Source organism: Pygocentrus nattereri, chromosome 7, assembly GCF_015220715.1.
Source record: "Pygocentrus nattereri isolate fPygNat1 chromosome 7, fPygNat1.pri, whole genome shotgun sequence".
NCBI classification, from domain to species: Eukaryota; Metazoa; Chordata; class Actinopteri; order Characiformes; family Serrasalmidae; genus Pygocentrus; species Pygocentrus nattereri.
Genome location: NC_051217.1, coordinates 17,887,854 through 17,903,124, shown reverse-complemented (window position 1 = coordinate 17,903,124; position 15,271 = coordinate 17,887,854). Strand labels below are relative to the sequence as shown.

Below are 15,271 nucleotides of genomic sequence, written 5' to 3'. Positions count from 1 at the left end.
CCCACCCTCCTGCCTGAGCATTAGGACAAAATATTCCCAAGTTGATGGATTATTAATAGCCTTTTCCAAAATCCACACTTGGGGTTTGTAATTTTACATAAGTAAACACATAGGTGAGGTATTTTCTAATACAGTGAACGCATGGTTGACATAACAGCATCTAAACATTTAAAAAAATCTTTAAAGAGAGAACATATCAGTGGGAATTAGGCTGTGGAAGAAAACTAAATTCTTTGGCATTTGAGAAAACTGATAAACCTATTTATCTAGGCAGTAAACACATATTTGTCTGAAAAAAACACTAACATGGAATAAATACAAATAAACCAGTGAAAAACTCATCTTAACCATTTCCAAAACTCTCCTTGAGGAAGTCCAGTAAAATTACCATCCAAAACCTAGTTTATCTATTCAATCTTTTATTAAATTAAATAAGATGTTGCTAATGGAATTTAACAAATCCATAAAATGTCTGGAAAACATCCAAAATGTTTTTTTTTTCTATTGGTCCGCAATAGACTCCATTTCCCAGAATTCCTTGGGAGACCATGTGACAGTGCAACCTCCACAGTCCACCAATCACTGCTCTAAATCACCTGAGTACTAATCTGTCTCATCTGTTCTCCATGTCATGTGACTAGATCTGATCTAGTATATAAGCCTGGGATTTAGACTAGTTGCTTTGTGAGGTATTGCTTCTCCTGATAGAGCTGCTGAGTGTTCCTGCATATTTGTTTGGTCTGCCTTTGTCTCTTACTGTATTTTTGGACTTCCCGACTTTTCCTTTTTGCCTCTCCCCTTTTTGGATTTTGGCTGCCTATCTTGTTTTTGTTGGTCATTTTCTGTGTCCTGTCTGTTTTGGATCTGACCCTTAACTAGTAAACAAACTAGTAAAGCCTCATTTTCTATTTTTAACTGTCTGGCTCATTCTGTCACATTGCATCTGTCAATAACTAATTTGTCAAAAAATGAGAAGTAATGCTATGCTTTACTGTAATTGTGTTTATTTGTGCTTATTCTGATGTTGTTAGTTGTTTTCACTGGCATATTGACAGCCCAGATAAAAGAGTTGCTTAGGTGTCTATACATTGATCAGATTGTTCATAAAAATGAAAAAAAAAAAACAGTACAGTTTTCATATACAGTATATAACTGTAAATAAATAGTTAGAAATTGTTAGGTCCTAATGTCAGGGCATACTGATCAATGCACAATCTTGGGTTCATGATTATATCATGACCTATGGGGTTCAGGCCTATGGTATACATAAGGCCTTAGGACTTGCGTCAGAGAAGAGACAGAGGCCTCAGCTCATTTTTGTGCGTTCATATGGTTAGTTGTAATTCATAGTGATGACAATATCTGATCAGCAATGCTCTTACACTGTTGTTTAGGCTCCATGTACCCGAGTCCTTGTCAACCTATAACTCTATTTCATCCAAGCCTCTCTCTCTCTTGTCTTGTCGCATGATCGCAATGGTCATGCCATTTGTGTGTATATAAACTCTGCTATTCTGATCAAAAAAATGGGAAAAACCTTCTGACCTCGTCTCTGTGGTCATTTGAGTTTCCCCCAGCTGGCTGGACTCTTAGAAGGTCGGAGGGCTTTTGGCTAGGTTTACAGCTTTGGTATTGAGGTCGAACTATAGAACCTAAAACCATCATCAAACTATATATTAAACACAACATGCTGCTACTGCTTGCCTCACTTGTTAGGGTTTATTAATATAACAACTTACAGCATATCACAGCAGGTAAAGTCTACGTTTACCTTGACACCAGGTAAAGCTGTCTGGGGTGGATGGTTGAACATAATGGAAGCTTTTCCACTATTGAACTTACTTTATTATTGTCAACCTCTGTTATTCATAAGTAGCTTATGGGAACCAGCAATGTTGTGTTTACATGTTGTGCAGCCACTGGTGGCATCTGGGCATGTAAACATTGTCATGGTGACAGCATACACCAATAATGTATGATCAAAAGCATTCAGTCTCTTTAATTCACTGAAAATGTATTTAGTGAGAATGCATTTATGCTGCACCTTTGCAGGCACTTTAACAGTTCCTTGCAATTCAAAACATTTGATTTGAATTTCAAACCATTGACAGTAAACATGTGCAGTTTGAATAGAACGAACTGCATATGATTGTAAATATGAATTTTGGTGAGTTTGCCAGTAATATGATAATGGAAATATTGACACTTCAACTCCTTACCAATCACATAATCGAGAGGATCCAGGGACATTTGGAGGAAAAATATACATAGAATAAAATAGAACATTAAGAGCATTTATTTAAAATGCCTTTCATTTTTCCCATAGCAAAAAATCCTCTAGAGTCTCTAATATGGACATGACACCGACTACAGAACCATGTGACTTCTAGAGGCCTATGCATTAATTTAATCAACTGCAGTTTCCTTAACTGATGTCTCATGGTCAGCGTGTACAGAGAGACCTTCTGGAATGCAGTGTAAGGGTGATTGACCTACCTTTCAGCAGATTTTTAACTCAGTGAAACATGAAGACCACTTAGAACTTTCTAAAAAGACTCTTTTGTTTTCAAAAGGTAAAATATGAATGACTATGTATGTTACTTCTATCATAAAAGTCCTTATGAGCTTCTACTTTCTACATTTACATCAATGTATTATTGAGGAGAATAAAATTGTATGGATTTGCTTTTTTCCCAAGTGCACTTATAACTCTGGAGGGCACTGAAGGCCTAAATCCTGCATTATTCTGTGTTAATAAATCTGTGTTAGTAAATCTATCTATCTATCTATCTATCTATCTATCTATCTATCTATCTATCTATCTATCTATCTATCTATCTATCTATCTATCTATCTATCTGCCTTCACTGTTTGTTTTCAATTCATGCTAACTTTTTTATTTGCCTCTCTAATTACACAAATTGTGTGTCTACCTACTACCTACAACTGTCTTATGGGCATGCTTCATTTAAATGTTAATTTGGCATAAATTCATAATTAATTGGGTACTTACATCCATTAAAGATGTCAAAAATAGCAATAATATCAGTAGCACTGAGAGAAAAATATGTAAAAAATATACCACCCCTAAAATAATGTTTAATAAATTAGCACATATGGTTAGCATAATGGTTCATTATAATGTGGAGTATAACGGGTCACATGACCAGTTCAGATAATGATATGACCATGGCATTGTGGGTCGGAACCAGCACTGATGCAGAGGAATGACTTCAGCCCAAAAATAATCTTATTCTACATGTGGTCCTAAAGTCCTTTGTCAATATTGTGTTAATAATAATATTGTTGATGTGTGGTACGTGACATGTTTCAGTAATTTTATTTAATTTTCTCACATTTCTGTTAGGCTAATGTTTTGGGGCCTGTATATCAGTGGACACCCGCTTAAGAGACTTTAATAGGACTGAGATATGTATCGGAACTTTCTTTAAGTCTTTAATTTTCTTGTCATTTTCACTGTGTCTGTTGATGAAAGAGAGAGAGAGAGAGAGAGAGAGAGAGAGAGATAATCTTGTAATCTTTGTGTGTCTATTTAATTTCTATTATTTATTAACTTTTCCTCTCTTTGCAACTTAATTCCAAACCACTATTCTTACTGTTCTTTAATGTGATTCTTTAATAATGATTATTTTTCTATATCAAATGACATGAAGAGTTCTTATACTCTGTTCTAAATGTTCTTTCTTTCTTGTTCCTTTTTGAGGATGCTTTGGCAATGGTGTAACTGAATATTGTCAACCCAATAAAGCTTATGGAACTGAACAGAGTGAAAGAGGGAGAGAGAGAAAGAGAGGGAGAGAAAGAGTGAGAGAGAGAAAGTGAGAGAATGAGAGAGATAGAGAAAGATGAGGGAGAGAGAGGGAGAGAGAAAGAGAGGAAGAAAGAGAAGGGGAGAGGGAAAAAGAGAGACTTTTTTGACTTTTGACAACACTTTATTGTGACCACATCACGTTACAGTATGTAAAAGTCACATCAGGCCATCTCAGCCCTTAAAGCAGCACGAACAAACTGTTTGCTGAATAAATAAAGAAAGAAAGAAAGAAAGAAAGAAAGAAAGAAATACATAAAAGTTCACTTCACTTTGCATTAAGTAATATCTGGTGCAAAGCAAAGTTCATCATCTAAAACCAAGCACATGGCCTCCCCGCAGCACCACACCACTTTAAACATCTCCAGGTCAGACATACATTTATAATAGTTAAAATCACTTAGAATCCTTGATTTGACCAGCCTAGAGAAGGTTCTTATTACCTCAGAGTCAGCTGCCTGTGCTACATGATTTTTCCGATTCGCGTACACTGCCAGTTTGGCCTAAACAAGAATAAAATTAAGCAACTGGCACTTGAACCTCTCTCTCTGGACTTATTTAAAACCAAGGATAAAAGTATGAGCTGTAAAAATCACATTGAAAGACAAACACAGTTTTTAAAATATCAAAAAGGGGTCGCAGCCTAAAACAGTGCATATAAGTGTGAAATGCTGTTTCCCTCTTAAAACAAAAAGGACATTCTGGAGTAACCTCTGTATTTATAATAGAAATAAGAGTTAACAGAAGCAATGCCATGTAAAATTCTCCGCTGTTTATACAGTGCTCTCCATTCTGGCTTTATCTCATCAGTGAGACCCAGAGCATAACGCAACGGCGTATCAGTTCTGGTCTCCAGTCTCTTTCTATTAAAAACTACCACATTTGAGCTCAGGTCCATGCTCAGCTCCTTTTTACGGTCCAGGAGGAGGCCCTGACAGTCCTATACATCAGGATCAATGGTAACCTTGGAGAAGAGGTCATCTTCATCAGGGCATAGCACTCTTGCACCATAGTGCTTTATTAGTGCACGTTCCTCTGAGGACAGCACTGTCCTCCAGCACTGTAAGAGTTTGGCCGCAACACACAAGGACTTTACTCCCAAGCGAGACAATGCACAGTCCAGACCAGGTCCTGCAACTTCCACTAGCTGACAGAGGGTAAAGATGTTAAAGGAAAGATGAACCTTGACCAGTGCAGAGGACGTTTTGCTCAATATGTCCAGCCAAGACAAATAAAGAACAGGTTCCTAGGTGTTACCTATTGCATACAGGCTAAAAAATTCCAAATTCTAAAAAGTCCATGATAAAACATAGGCAAGCCATCAATGTCCAGTGCTTTAGAGCTCATAAAAAACAGAGCTCTGTCCAGTCTCATTCTCCCAACAGCATATAAAATCCTGCATGCCACCTTCTCTCCATACCAAGTCTTTATGGCCACTAAGGAGTCTCTGAATGAACTGGAGGCAAAAGGTAGCAGTCCTGTTGGCTAAGTGAACCAGCCCTTGTCCTCCTTTTTCTTTGCATAGATGGCCTGTGGTAACCAGTGCAATCGGTCCCAAAAAAAGTCCACTAGCAGTGCCTGCAGGTCAGCAAGAAGATTTTGTGGGGCATCCTCACAAGAAATTTGTGCCATAAAAAAGAAACAACAAGGTAACTGACAATAAGAACCCATCCCAGGTAAGACAGCTGAGGTACTAGCCAATTCCATCTGCCAAGACACCCCTTCACTTTCTCATTGGTGCCCTCCCAGTTTAGCTTTACACACTCGCTGTCCCAAAAATACACTCCAAGATATTTAAACCCACACATCCTCCATGACAGTCCAGGCAGTGTACATTTCCCACCAGTCCATGCCCCAGCTTCACTTTTATTCCAGTTCACTTTAGCAGATGATAAAATCCTAAAACCATTTAAAACATCCAATAAAATGTCCACATCTCTCTGTGAGATGATTAAAACCGCTAGATCATCTGCAAAGGCAGAAACACACACAGATGTGCTACACTTTGGTACCCCAAGGCCAGAGATCTTCTGTCTCAGCTGGCACAGCAGAGGCTCAATTAATAATGAGTACAACATGCCAGAGAGAGCACAGCCCTGTCTGATGCCTCTGTGGACTTTAAAAGGAGCACATAAACCATTATTAACTTTAAGTACACTCTCAATGTCACTGTACAAAACCTTGATCATGGCTATAAAATCTAGGTTGAACCCAAAGTTCTCCAAAACTTTCCACAAATATGCATGTTCTACCCGATCAAAAGCCAATTCCTGGTCTAAGAAAATAAGACCAGTCCTCAAGCTCAGTAACTTGGAGATGTCCAAAACAGCCCGAATTAAGTAAATATTATTAAAAATAGATGTACCAGGCACACTGGTCAAGATGTACCACCTGCACCATCACCTTCCCCAGTCTTTAGGCTAACGCTTTTGAGAGCAACTTGCAGTCTGTGCCCAACAATGCCACAGGGTACCAGTCCTTTTTTCCACTGGCAGACCATCAATCCCTGGCGCCTGGCCATTTTCCATACCCTTAAGGGCCTCGTAGAACTCTCCCAAGGAGAGCTCAGCATCAAGCAATGTGGCAGACTGCTACGTAATTCTGGCCTGCAGTGGGGAGAAACTCTCCTCCACATCTTGGGAACTGGCCTGCTCACTCTCAAACAGCTTAGAGAAAAAGCTGACTCTCTGCTGGTGAATTTCAGAAGGCTCAGAAACGAGATCCCCTGATTCAGGCCGCATAGCATGCATAAACCTTTTCTGTCCGTTTTTGCACTCTAGACCAAAGAACTTTGAAGGCGCATCCAGTTCCATCACATTCTGGAAACGTGAACAGACCAGCACCTCCTGTGCTGTAATCCCCAGCAGGTCAGCTAACGTTTAAGCGCTTTAATATGCTCTTGATCTTTTGTGGCCTCCCCCAAACACTGGAGTGCCACTATTTCAATCTCCAACACTTTTAGAGATCTAATTATGTCCCTAGTGACATTTAAAGTGTACTGTTGTCAAAATACTTTAATTTGCACCTTTGCTACATCCCACCACTGTTGCAAATAAAAGATGTTTTCTGTGACTTAAAACATTCCCAAAAAAAGACTTAAAATTAACATCATCCAAAAGTGTAATATTAAAATGCCAGTATGCTCTCTGAGTTCAGTACACTGAACCATACATTGATCAGTTTGTCCATGTGTATTGTCTTTGGTTACCATGTAAAGTCCTCCATATGTCACACAGGTCATGAGCCTCTAAGAGTTCACACAGACGCCGGCGGGAAGCAGTGTGTGGTTCTAGGTGGTTCCTTTCCAGGTTATCTGCTGTACAGTTAAAATCCCACCCACTGACTAAAAAGTCAGTAAAATCACAGTTGGAGATTAAAGTGCTCAGCCTGTCAAAGAAGACCATCTTCTCCACGCCTACAGTGGGAGCATATACACAAATAAAAACAAAGGTTTCATTCTCATAACAGGCTTGTACTTTCAACAGCCTCCCAGGTAAAATCTCATCAACTGTGTATGAGTAAGGAATAAAATTATTCGAAAAATAAAACACCAACTCCGCCACTAACAGTGGAGTTATGACTTAAAATGACTAGCTCCTCCCACTCTTTAGCCCAATCTACAGCATTATCAACATCACTTTGTGTTTCCTGGAGAAAGAAAACATCAGCCCCATTTATATTTAGAGTCACAGTCTTAATGTAACTCATTAAGCTAACGAAAGGGCGCAAAACTGTGATGGCGAGGGCCAGTCCAAAACAGGGACTAAACACACTAAACATCCTCATCAGTACCCGCTTTATGTAGTTTAGTCAGTATGTTTTTCAGTCTAAAAATTTCCAGCGCATCAAACATCCCCCCCTACTGAAGTGTTTAACATCATTTATGAACTGCTGGGGGTCTGTAAAATGCTTCTGTACTTGTACACCTCTATACCCTTTAGTCACACTCAGGAACTTTTTGATCTCCTCTGCAGTGTAGCATACAGGTAGCCTCTTCTCCTGAGAGCATACTGACCAGCCAGAGTCAAACAGAGAACCCTCACTATCAGTGTCAGCATCAGCACCACTAAGCTCCTTTTTCTCCTGTTTATTCCCCTTCCCCCTCCCTCACTTCTTCCTTTTAGTGGAAACTTTTAAAAACAGGCTCATCCACCATGTCTATATCAGTCACAGCTTCCAGCATCACCACTTCAGCAGAGGCAGTTTCACTACAGCCACTCACCTTAGCGGCCTGCCCCTCAGAGATAGCAGCGCCCCCCTCCGTACTGCCTGGTTCCTCCACAGACGGCTCCAGCACAGCAGGAGCAGACGAGGGAGACCCCTCCATGGCTCATTCAGCCCCCACAACTTTCTCAGCAGCAGACTCCGACACACTCGGCTCACCCCCCTCAGGCGAGCAGCAGCTGCAGGGGGAACAACTAGCACGGGCCCAGCAGCAACAGGCTCCGGCCGCTCCGGTTTAGCCCTCACGGGTGCCTCAGCGTTCCTGTCCACCTTTACAGGATAAGCAAGAACAAGATGTCCCACTTGCCCGTACCAAAAACACTTCATAGCAGTTTTAGAAGGAACATAAACAGCATATTCAAAACCATCTACAGTACATTGAATTTCAGAACCAAGTCCAACTCCTCACCATCCTTCAGATCCATGAACAGAAGCCTCCTGAAAGACACCAGGTGTTTAATCAAAGCATTCTTACAGTGAACGGGGGATCTTCAGAATGGGAGAAACAAGTTTTCCATCCCGGGACAGTTCACAAGCAATAGGCTCGTCCTTAATGAAGGGGAGCACCTTGGACACAATAATCTTTATAGAGGGGATGCTAAGGGGCATGACCAGAGTCAGCTGACCATTAATAGTGACACCACTCTGAACCCGATCATTAGCCAGTTCCTCTGTTTTCATAAACAGCAAAACAGCACTGTATGGGAAGCAGAGACGATGTTGGAGGGCCCACTGCGTTTCCTGCAGCCAGGCAGCACTCCTCTACACTCACCCTGCACACCACCTTCACCCCATGCCTGCGAGTCAGGCTCTCATACATGCTGCTCGGAGATGCCATACTCCCGGCGAACACACCCGCAGCAGACCCTCCACATGCTCACTCACCATGCAGCTACACCTCACTCACTCACTCACTCACTCACTCACTCACTCACTCACTCACTCACAAACACACAATCTCAGAAACTCACAAACTAACAGAACGCCAACTACTTGCACTTTTTTTTGGAGAACATTTCTGTCCTTCAAATCTATGGTCCCTGTAGTGAAAGAACCTCTGGTGCCCTCATGTGGCCACAACCGAGAAACACAACATTATTTTCCAAGAGCGATTCAGATTCAACTAATCTTTAGCAGAAAGGTTTATTTCTTTCTTTTTTGCAGTTGTTGCACAATTGTTGCAAGTGACAGGAGAGATATGCGTGTGGTATGTAATGACCAGCTCACCATTTTCACCTCAGTGACTCTTGTGGTGGCCACAAGGTGTCTCTCGTGGTCTGGAACATGCTAAATGCTGTCGACCAGAGCAATTAAGACTCTTAAAGTCGACTGAAAAATCAAATTTACACAATGTTCTCTCATATGAAAAATGTGGTCAGCCAGCCAAGACATGTTTGGTGTCTGACAGCATCTATGTTGCCAGATGTTACTCAGTTTAGTCAGTTTAAATTTGCTGCTTCTCCCAGGAGAGGCTGAAACAAGAATACACCATTATGGTTGTGATGAATTACATCACATAAGAGTGTATCGTGGTTATAAATCATAAGACACATTTAGACCAATTATAGAGAGCCTGTAAACAACAATCACCACTGCATATGAATACATATGCATATGCATACATGAAGCTGATTGTCATTATGGCATCATTAATTTTTATATAATAAAAAATTATATTTTTTTATTTGTTTTTCTTTCTGTATTTTTCTAAAATACACTCTTAGAAAAGGGGGTTCTACGTAGTAGCAGAATAAAAGAGCGACACAGAGAAACTTGTTCATGCATTTGTTACAAGCAGAGTTGATCACTGTAATGATCTTCTTACTGGACTTTTTAAGAAAACTATACATCCCTTACAACTTGTACAAAATGCAGCAGCACACAATTTAACAAGAACTAAACAGAGAGACCATTCCTGTTTTAAAACAACTGCACTGGCTGCCTGTAGCTTTCAGGATAGAGTTTAAGGTTCTGCTATTAGTCTTTAAATCTCAAAAATAACCTGCTTACATCACAGAGTGTCTGTCTGTTTAGGTTCTGGCACATAATCTAAGATCTGCAGATAGAGGCCTTCTACAGATACCCTCTGTAAAACACAGAAAACATGGAGATACTCATTCAGTTATTATGCTTCTAAACTGTGGAACTCAATTCCACCTTTTATTATACAGTCAAGCTCAATGCTCACTTTTAAGAAGCATCTAGAAACAAATCTCTAACTTAGCATTTAATTAAAACTCTACGTCTCGTGGTTTTTTACTTTCATTTCATTTTCTTCTGATTCGAAATAAATACTAATAACTTATTGCACAACTATGTTTCATCACCTTCTGTAAAGCACTTTTTGATGCCACTGGAAAAAAAAAAAATTTTTATTATTTATTTAAAAAGTCTATGACTTGTATTGTTAGCAGAACCATATATAAGTGATCGATAGTCTAATCTTGTTTTTAAAAAGTTATTTAAGGAACAGTATAAATTGCTCTTTGCTTAATTAAATGGCTGGAAAAAAAACTACATGTGGTTCCTCAAATAACTTTTTAAAACAAGATTCAACTATATATATGCTTAGACTGTTGCTTACATAGGGTTCTACATAGCAGCAACATAAAAGGTTCTATGACTTGTAACAATAGCAGAACCCTATATAAGCTACAGTAAGTAATCTATAGTCTAATCTTGCTTTAAAAAGGTCAACATACAAATTTTCCATTTTCTCATAGAGAAGAGCCATTTTACTATGCGAAGAACATTTTCCAACGTTTTCTTGAGTTGTCACAGTTGTCATGCAGTTGTGTGTAATTTAAAAAGAAAAGTTTTGTTTGGTCAAATTATATATTTTGTCAAAATCAATTAACACATCCTGAAAACGTCTGCATTTTAACACACAACTACTGCTTATTTACTGAATTTAACGTGTTAAAGAAAAAAATAATAAAATAAAACATGGTTTATGCAAAAGTTACAAAACATTTGCTAAATTTATAGATAATTAAATCTAAATTACAAAATAAAACTGCGCTCAGCCTTTTTAGTACTACTTTTTGCTGGCTCATTTTGTCTGATCTAAATTGTTTGCAAAACTCAACAAGTTAATATCTCATAACACACATTGTCACTGTTCAGATGTTCATTCTTCAACAACATTCAAGCACAGAAGTGTGAAAGTTTCACCATGAATTGGTCAACAGAAATGATGTAGAATGAATGGCATCTCTTTAGACTGTGTTCAAGTATTGTGATGTTATTTTTTTAAGCCTTATGGCCCATCTCTGAACTACTTCTCCCCCTCTCTGTAGTTTGATAGTAACCTCCCCAGCAGAGCAATCTGCAGTAATCTGGCCTGAAGACCCACCGTTCCCTCCAATAGACTTGCAAATCACCCTTCCCTTCTGTTGCTGCATTAACATACAGATGTTGTTAAGAAAGAGAGTGGCCTCACAAAGCAGGAGGCATGTGGGGAGAAGTGTCCCTCTGTTTCAATTTTATCTCCTCCCACCCCCTCTGAGGGCCAAAAAAGGCCCAGCCTATTGTCCTCGGCCGGCTGACAGTGGGACGTTTCTCAGTCTGCGGTGCACAAAGGCTCTGAACAAAGAAACAGAAGACACAAAAGCCTTCATCTGTTCACTTGTCTTGGAGTTTGCATGTGTTCATGTGTGTTCCCATCTTAAATTAGCGGCAGAGGTGTCACAAGTGTTTTCAGCGCCGAGTGATATGAGAGTGAAATGCTACTTTGTGTGAAAGCTACTAACCCACAATGACTGTGTCAATGTTAAATATAGAAAAATCATTTTAAAAAAAGGTTTCTTAGAACTTTTAGAGAGTGTCACCGCATAGATAAAGAACTGAAACCAGTACTGCATATGAACTCGCTTCTGAAAGTTTATTTCAAAACAGTCACCAATATATTATAATAAAAGTGGGGACATGAACCTCCCCCAAGGAATGTAAACAGTCCAGTTTTAAATTATATATAAAACTGCAATAAAAAAATCATAGCACAAATTCTTTTTTCTCTCGCTGAAAAAACGAAAAAATAAATAAGTTTAAGTTAACAAAAGGCAAAAGCTTACATCTGCATCGCAGTTAAGGCAAAACATAGGAAAACAAATGAACAGAGAGCCTCACCGTATTTCTTTTTGTAAGGTATCTGCTATGGTGTAAGCTTGCGATTTCTAATCACACCATCGGAGAGAATGCACTTCTTTTTCGATCGATGTATACATTGCAAATAGCATCTTTTGTCTCTTCAATTAAAGGCTGAGAGTGCAAGAGACTAAGATGGTGCAGCACTTGTTCCTATTACATTGTCACGCTGCCACTTAACACATCCACACATGCATGCACCCACACGTTCACTCACACATACGTTTGTTTGCAGTGATTGAGCCCAAACATGATCTCACTGAAGGCAATGGAAAAGTGGTGGCGTTCTACCAGATACAATCCTGAGGTTTCTACATTCAGTCTGTACTGCTGGTGTCACTTAAAGCTAACAGACAGCTCAAACAAAGCAAACACAGTGAAACACAGTAAAGCATGGTCATCCACATAAACAGAAATGCATAAAAAACTTCAGAACACATGAGAAAATGGGGCAATAAATAGTTTCATCAAGGGGGGACTAAGGTTAAGCTACTTAGTAATACTGTCAAGTTCATAAATGCCTTCACTAAAGGCTACATTTTGTGTACAGTATGCTTGGGCGCAGGTTTAGGGATGGATCTACAGCTAATACAGACTAAGTTGCTTTGCTTTGGTTAGACTACTGATAGGTGCACAGCCACTATACATTACAAACAGGATGTTAGTGGCTAATGGATTCTTCTGCGCTAGCGGTTAACTCTTAAATTTTCAAACATAACGGGTACGGAAAGGTTCTCACATAGAACTTTCCTTGCATCTAGGAGACCCAAAAGTGTGAATCTAGAAAAGAAGTACCCAGTACAGCTTCAAACCGGTATACAACAGTATACATTGTTTTTGAGAGAGTTTGTCTACAACTTTTACAAATTAAAAGCAGACACATCTGCTTGGGTTGTGGATGCAATATGCACGGATACACTTTTTCACTCTAATCGTCTGAGACAGACAGGCGGCTGAAGATAGGCAGGCGGCGGCCCTCAAGGCCGGGAGATTCGCAACCGCTCAGGCTTCCCGAGCTGGAGCTTGAGTAGCCCTCCTGGTCAGATAGAGAGTCCGCAGACCCGGTACGTTGCAGGGCCGCTAACCCAGTGAAGGTGAAGCTGTTGCGGATGCTCTGGGAACTTTCGGCTTGACCTTTGGGATCACCCAGGGCATAGAAGCGAGGGCCTTTACTGCCTAGATCCGCAGAGAAGCGGTAGCTGTTCTTCAAGGTTCCAGGCTCAGGAAACAAGGGGGATAACAGGTCAGGACTGCCTGTAGATGGCGGTGGAGAGACTGACGCTGCCCTGGTGAAGGCTAGGGGGTCTGGAAGGGCCTGGAAATTGGTCAAAGCTTGAGAAGAAAAGCCAGCAAAGCTGACACTCTGCCGAAGCAGCTGGGGACGTTCTCTTGATTTTTGTTGCCAGGCACTTTCCTGCTGGTTGTGTTGCTCATCTGCATTGTGGATGAAGTGGCAGCGGGCCCCATATGGGCAGAAGCCGATGGTGTGGAAGGTGCGGCAGGGCTCTGTTTTGTATTTCGGGTGCCGGTCTAGGCCTCGAAGCTCCTCCATCCCATGAGCAAACTGGCACTTGGCGCCATACTTGCAAGTGCCACTTTCTTCATAAGTACGGCAAAGCTCGGTCTTGTATCGGGTGGAGACTGCTGGGTCAGATCCGATGACTTTGGAAGAGGCCAGAGAGCTGTTGCTCAGGCTTAGGCCTGGTGGAGGAGGGGGCAGTGACTGAACAGATGAATCACAGCCTCCAAGGCCGCTCACATGTCCCTCGATCATGCTAACAGAGCGGTCCACTCTGAATGGGATGTGGTTGAGAGAAGAGCGGGGCAGCTGCTGGCCAATGATGCCACCCAAGGGCCAGAGGCAGGAGTCACCTGCGGGCTCTGAACTGATGCAGTTGAACTTTGAGTTGGGCAGAGTGACCGGACACAAGGAATGTCTGCGCTGGAATCCAGCCACACGCTGCTTCTGACCAGCAGGGGGTGCAATATCTGCCATCTCCAAATTGCGAAGGTTCTACAGGAGAAACAAGAAAGAGCTCGTCATAAGAGAAATTTCTTGTAAAAGTTTGTTCATTTCAAGGTATCATAAATGCTGCTTCTCAAGATATGTAATAAGTTCTATACTGTATTTGTAGATTTTGTAATTCAGCCAAAAATGTCTAGGCCATGTGGTAAGTGGTAACAGACAGTTTTGTTGAATACAAATCAATTCCTTGATCAAAATTAAGCAAACCAAGACAAAACAACATTTCAAGAGCAAACACAATCAATCTGAATCTCACAAACACTTCAACATCTTTCCATGTAAATTTAGTGAAAAAATATTGGAGTCACTTAAAACAGCCTGTGCTTTATCAACCATTACAAGACAAATAGTTCCTTATTTTCACAGGAGAACAAAGCAAATACATGAACGTTATTGTCTTGAAAACCCACCTTGCAAAACTCGTCGTCCAACTCCAGGAAGGGCGTCAGAAAGTTGGATGGCATTGTGAAGATGCCTCAGAGGACTGTATTGATACTCAGCCAAGAAAGTGAGAGAAGTTGATGGACGCTGTTGGTGTCAGGCTCTCCTACACTACATCTTCCATCTGCTGGAATCCTCCTTTATACACAAACTTGTAACCCCACCCACATCTTGGCAAGGGGTGTTTCACTGCAGAGTTATTTTCACTCCCTCCACCCCATCTCCCCCCAAGGGTTAGGGGAGAGCCATTCACACTCCTCTCCCAGTCCAACTGAGTCATTGTGTTAAATTTAAACCCAGGAGCTAAAGCAGCCTTTGGCAATTCGCAGCTATTGCTGCATTAACATATGGGATTTTGCACTGCTTATGGACCATTCCTGACCACGCCAAAATCCTAACAGCTATTCACACACAGAACTTTATATGCTTTTGTATTTTAGCACTGCACTGCAAATCAGAACTTGAGAAATTTCACATAACTAGCATACACTGATCATAATGCATTCATGTATAATATAAACCAGAACACTTTTAGAACATCTTTTAAATGAACTCAGAAACCTCAGAAAAATACAGAGGAACTTGTAAAAGTTTGGGGGAATTAA

The 15,271-nt window shown here is 40.5% G+C and overlaps 1 protein-coding gene across 1 annotated transcript; it reads right to left on the bottom strand.

The window, feature by feature from the left end:
• Nucleotides 1–11,917: 11,917 nt before the first annotated feature.
• LOC108436246 (mRNA decay activator protein ZFP36L1) lies at nucleotides 11,918–14,792 on the bottom strand. The gene is made up of 2 exons (XM_017713017.2): nucleotides 14,636–14,792; nucleotides 11,918–14,213 (listed from the first exon to the last, which is right to left on the bottom strand). The coding sequence occupies exons 1-2, from the start codon at nucleotides 14,687–14,689 to the stop codon at nucleotides 13,128–13,130; spliced, it is 1,140 nt and encodes a 379-aa protein (XP_017568506.1). The 5' UTR covers nucleotides 14,690–14,792; the 3' UTR covers nucleotides 11,918–13,127.
• Nucleotides 14,793–15,271: the final 479 nt, after the last annotated feature.

Coding starts and splice junctions, on each gene's coding strand:
- LOC108436246 (XM_017713017.2), bottom strand. CDS start 14,689: ATGCCATCCAACTTTCTGACGCCCTTCCTGGAGTTGGACGACGAGTTT. Junction 14,214..14,635: donor TGGACGACGAGTTTTGCAAG/GTGGGTTTTCAA, acceptor TTTCTCCTGTAG/AACCTTCGCAATTTGGAGAT.